General features: G+C 51.5%; 1 protein-coding gene across 1 annotated transcript in view; it reads right to left on the bottom strand.

The window, feature by feature from the left end:
• The window catches only part of LMBR1L (limb development membrane protein 1-like), a 15644-nt gene extending 12536 nt beyond the window's left edge, over positions 1 to 3108 (bottom strand). The window contains exons 1-2 of the mRNA XM_011936190.1: positions 2897 to 3108; positions 2015 to 2518 (exon numbers count right to left, since the gene is read on the bottom strand). Coding sequence (XP_011791580.1) covers positions 2015 to 2086 — 72 coding nt within the window. The 5' untranslated portion in view covers positions 2087 to 2518; positions 2897 to 3108. The remainder of the gene's footprint in view (positions 1 to 2014; positions 2519 to 2896) is intronic.
• Positions 3109 to 5583: the final 2475 nt, after the last annotated feature.

Below are 5583 nucleotides of genomic sequence, written 5' to 3'. Positions count from 1 at the left end.
CCTGTAGCCTCAGCTACTTGAGAGGCTGAGGCAGGAGAATTGCTTGAACCCAGGAGGCGGAGGTTGCAGTGAGCCAAAATTGTGCCACTTTACTCCAGCCTGGCGACAGAGAGAGACTCAGTCTCAAAAAAAAAAAAAAACAAAAAAAACTGTGTGTGGTGGCAGGTGCCTGTAATCCCACCTACTCGGGAGGCTGAGGCACAAGAATCACTAGAACCTGGGAGGCGGAGGTTGCAGTGAGCAAAGATCATGCCACTGCACTCCAGCCTGGGTGACAGAGTGAGACTAGGTCTCAAAAAAAAAAGGCCAGAGAGTATCAAGAAGAGAAGTTATTGTGTTTGAGATATGCCAAGAAGACAGGATCAGTCTCATGGGTCTTCCAGTCTCCAGAAAGGGCTGACCCCACAGGGAATACACATACAGTTATCTATACAAGGAGGGAAGAATCCACAGAGATGCAGGAGCGCCATCGATCTAGAACAAAGTCATAGCTTTTGACATTAGGGAAGCAGAATAGAAGGAGCCACTCAGATTGTAGCTGCAAGATTTTTATAGCCTGTGTTCTGCCCTGGGCTTGCGTAATAGCCAGGAAGGTGGGAGGGCTCAAAAGGTCAGGCTGGAGTTCCACGCAGTTCCAAGAGGCTAGGTTGCGCTTCAGCCCCTGGATGAGAGCCAGGTGGGGGAGGCACCATAAATCTTCAGGCTACCCTTAGCCAGCACTGATGTTCTCAGCTCATGGGACTGAAGGATGGGGGAGACATCCAGGAGGCTGCCTCTGTCCAAGGTCTCATCCCTCCCTGTTCTCTAGGAATGTGAGCCTCCTGCCTGACACTGTCTCAAGACCTGGCTGTGCCTCTGCAATATGCCCAACCCACCATGTGGACTGTCCACCAAGAAACACACAAGGAAGGCTTGCCGAAAGCAAACTTCTACTGGAGTTGCACACTCAGACTAATATACTTTCCTGTCCTCACAGATAAGAGCAGACCTAATTATGTCCTGGCTCAATTTACCCTACCTCCAATAGGCTGCCCAGGGCTGGCTAGAGCCCAGCCTGAGAAAAATGAAGGGAATGACCCCAACACTGGGTTCCCCCACTTACTAACATTTCTTTCTGTTTTCCCAAGCCATTCCCTTTCCATTTACTATTTGGAGATGAGGGTTGCCCTGGGGAGCTCTGGGGAAGGAAATAGAGGAGAAAGGAGAGAGGTAAGAATTCAAAGCAAGGCTGAAGAAGATATGACTCCCTAAGCTCCACTGGGTACCCCTACCCCAGAATCGAGGAGTCCACTTCTCTGCGGCTGGTTCAGCTGTCGCTCTAAGTGGCAGGGATGGCGTAAGGAACAGCAGCCAGATACCCTCTGAAGCCCTGGGAGGACAACTTACTGGGGAAACCCCGGAATAGCTGAGAGGCTGGGAACCCAGCCTTGCAGGGTTTCAAACAAACACTAATGAGAAAGAAGAAAGACGGGGGGATACTTGGATACTTGGTTGTTCCTCATCTGTACATATTAGGATCCACCCTAGTAAGACTCCTTTCTTCCAAAGCAGGAGATGACCCACCAAGTCTCCAGGTTCCTCCTGTCTGCCATCCCTACACCTCCCCTCTTTTCTGGAATCAAGCTCAGAGTGACGATTTCTCCCCTTCATCCAACGTCAGCTGGGTTTGCCCTCAACCCAGTTTGAGAAGCAAACCCTTCCTTCCCCGATTATCAGACTAAGGCGGACTCCGCAGGCTCTCAGATGCGCTGGGTGAGGGGTGGGAGGGAGGGGCAGGGAGGGGCGTGTTGGGGAGGAACGGAAACGACGGCCTTTGTTTACCGCTCAGGGACCCAGCTGATCCCATCTAGGGGATCGCTAGCCGGGCACCCGCCCTTCTGCCCGGATGGAGGCCTCCGTCGCCCACCGCTGGCCCAGGCATGGTTTGACGGCGCTCTGAGACCAGGTGGGCTCGGACCCCAACCCACCCCTCTCCCGCAACCCCCGCTTCTCCCCGCCGGGGCCCGGCACTCACAATGCACTCGCGGATCCTCTCGTGGAATAGCTGTTCTCGCACGGATAGCACTTCGTAGTCAGGTGCTTCCATACTCTGCTCAGCATGACTGGAGCCGGGGTGCCTCCGGGCCCGGGGAGGACAAGCGGGGAGGAAGCCGCCGCCGCCGAGCACCCGGACCCAGTGTAGGAGCCTTTCCTCGCAGCCTGCAACAGAAACTCGGGGCAGTCTGGGGCTCAGATACAGCCGTCCGGACGCCCCACCCTTAAAGGGGCAGGCACCACCCGCCTCGTTTTAAAGGGCTCTGTCCTTCCTTTGCTCCCTCCCCTTTAAGGTCGGGTCGCGCTCACGTTTCAACGCAAACACCGGCCACTAGGCTCGCTACGAGGAAGCGCCGCTGAGGTTCCATCTTTTTAAGAGATCTGGTGACGACACAAGGGGTGGGCGGGTTCCTTCCATGGGGAGGAACTCATTGGCTCCTGGAGAGCTGCCGCTCATCGCTGGAGGAGCGCTGATAGGCTCGTCCTGTGAAGGAAGGCGGGATCTTTTGGGCCTACCGCCGCTGATTCTAATTGAGCAACTGTCTCTCTTATCTGGGAAAAGTGACGGTTCCTGGATTTTAGTAACAGCCAAGATTTTAGTTTGACCTTGGTTAAATGAACCATTTGAATCAGGCCAGCCAGGCAGGATGTGAGGGCACCCTAGGGGTTCTGAAAGGTACCTCTGCCCAGTAACCGATCTTCTGCAGTACCATTTTCTGTGTGTTTGTGTTGAGGTGCCCCTCCCCACACCCCCACCCCGGTTTCCCGCCGCCAGGGGTTTTCACTCCATCATTTTTGTGGAAGGCCTAGTGTGCGCTAGAACAAATACTGAAAAATACTGGAGAGAGGACTACAGAAATACCCTGCAACTTTGTGAAGAAATGCCCACAAGGATCACTGAAGAGTGGGACTGAGTCAAACATTAGCTAACCACTTACTATGTGCCATTCAGTGTATAGTCGTTATCTCAGCCATGTTACCCAGGCTGATCTCGAACTCCTACCCTCAAAGTGCTGGGACTCCCAAAGTGCTCGGATTACAAGGCGTGACCCACCCAGCCTATTATCTTATTTTATTTTATTTTATTTTTTTTGAGACGGAGTCTCGCTCTGTCGCCCAGGCTGGAGTGCAGTGGCGCGATCTCAGCTCACTGCAAACTCCGCGTCCTGGGTTTACGCCATTCTCCTGCCTCAGCCTCCCGAGTAGCTGGGACTACAGGCGCCCGCCACCTCGCCTGGCTAGTTTTTTGTATTTTTTAGTAGAGACGGGGTTTCACCGTGTTAGCCAGGATGGTCTCGATCTTCTGACCTCGTGATCCGCCCGTCTTGGCCTCCCAAAGTGCTGGGATTACAGGCTTGAGCCACTGCTCCCGGCCGGGATATTATCTCATTTTAAACATCACTACAACCTTTCAGAGGAAGGTGTTGTGATTCAACTTTTATTTATTTATTTATTTATTTTTGAGACGGTGTTTCCCTCTTATTGCCCAGGCTGCAGTGCAATGGTGCGATTTCGGCTCACTGCAACCTCTGCCTCCCTAGTTCAAGCGATTCTCCTTCCTCAACCTCCTGAGTAACTGGGATTACAGGCATGCACCACCATGCCGGCTAATTTTGTATTTTTAGTAGAGATGCGGTTTCTCCATGTTGGTCAGGCTGGTCTCGAACTCCCACCCTCAGTTGATCCACCCGCCTCGGCATCCCAAAGTGCTAGGATTACAGGCGTGAGCCATCGCCTCCGGCCGAGATTGTGTGTGTGTGTGTGTAATTGAGTCTTGGAAGTAGACAGGATTTAGATGAAGGGAGATTTTTTTTTTAAGTTATTTATTTTTGAGACAGGGTCTCACTCTGTCGTCCAGGCTGGTGTGCAGTGGTGCGATTATGGCTCACTGCAGCCTGCAACTCTCAGGCTCAAGTGATCTTCCCATCTCAGCCTCTTGAGCAGCTGGGATCACAGGCGGGCACCGGCACACTTAGCTGATTCTGCCATGTTGCTCAGACTGGTCTTGAACTCTGGGCTCAAGCTGTCGGCCTGCCTTGACCTCCCAACATGCAGGGATTACAGGCGTGAGCCAACAGCCCTGACCTCCTCTAAATTCTTAAAGCAACATCCAGCTGCATAGTTCAGTGGGCAGTTAAAAATTGGCCATAAGGCTGGGCGTGGTGGCTCACGCCTGTAATCCCAGCACTTTGGGAGGCCAAGACAGGTGGATTACCTGAAGTCAGGTGCCCAGACCAGCTCGGTCAGGGAGACCCTAATCCAGCGGCGCTAGGGGAAATAAAGACACACACACACAGAGAAACATAGAGGTGTGAAGTGGGAAATCAGGGGTCTCACAGCCTGAAGAGCTGAGAGCCCCCAACAGAGATTTACCCACATATTTATTAACAGCAAGTCAGTCATTAGCATTGTGTCTGTAGATATTAGATTAACTAGAAGTATCCCTTATGGGAAACAAAGGGATGGGCCAAAATAAAGGGATGGGTTGGGCTAGTTATCTGCAGCAGGAGCATGTTCTTAAGACATAGATCACTAGTGCTATTGTTTATAGTTTAAGAATGCCTTTAAGCGGTTTTCTGCCCTGGGTGGGCCAGATGTTCCTTGCCCTCATTCCACTTAACCCACAACCTTCCAGGGTGGGCGTTATGGCCATCATGAACATGTCACAGTGCTTCAGAGATTTTGTTTATGGCCAGTTTTGGGGCCAGTTTATGGCCAGATTTTGCGGGGCCTGTTCCCAACAGTCAGAAGTTCAGGACCACCCTGGCCAACATGTGTGAAACCCCTCTCTACTAAAAAATACAAAAATTAGCTGGGCATGGTGGTGGGCACCTGTAATCACAACTACTCAGGAGGTTGAGCGAGGAGAATTGTTTGAACCCGGGAGGAGGAGCCTGCAGCGAGCCAAGATCCGCCATTGCACTCCCGCCTGGGCAACAAAACCGAAACTCCGTCTCAAAAAACAAAAAAAGACTGGGTGCGGTGGCTCACGCCTGTGATCAAAGCACTTTGGGAGGCCGAGACTGGCGAATCACCTGAGGTCAGGAGTTCGAGACTAGCCTGACCAACATGGAGAAACCCGTCTCTACTAAAAATACAAAATTAGCTAGGTATGGTGGTGCATGACTGTAATCCCAGCTACTTGGGAGGCTGAAGCAGGAGAATCACTGGAACCCACGAGTTGGAGGTTGTGGTGAGCTGAGATCATAATATTGCACTATAGCCTGGGCAACAAGAATGAAACTCTGTCTCTAAAAAACAAAAAATTGTCCATATATGCATTGTTTCATAATATTTGTCTTCTTAAGTTGTTATTTAAATATTTTGTATTATTTAACTTTACCTTCATTTATGTCTTTCCTCTTTTCCTCCTGTCTTCTCCTCTTCAAGAATTAGAAACACATATTTGGCTTTTTTTTTTGGGAGATGGAGTTTCCCTCTTGTTGCCCAGGCAGGAGTGCAATGGCGCGATCTTGGCTCACCGCAACCTCCGCCTCCCGGGTTCAAGTGATTCTCCTGCCTCAGCCTCCCAAGTAGCTGGGATTACAG

Source organism: Colobus angolensis, unplaced genomic scaffold, assembly GCF_000951035.1.
Source record: "Colobus angolensis palliatus isolate OR3802 unplaced genomic scaffold, Cang.pa_1.0 Scaffold151, whole genome shotgun sequence".
NCBI lineage: Eukaryota > Metazoa > Chordata > Mammalia > Primates > Cercopithecidae > Colobus > Colobus angolensis.
This window is presented reverse-complemented; position numbering and strand designations above follow the sequence as displayed.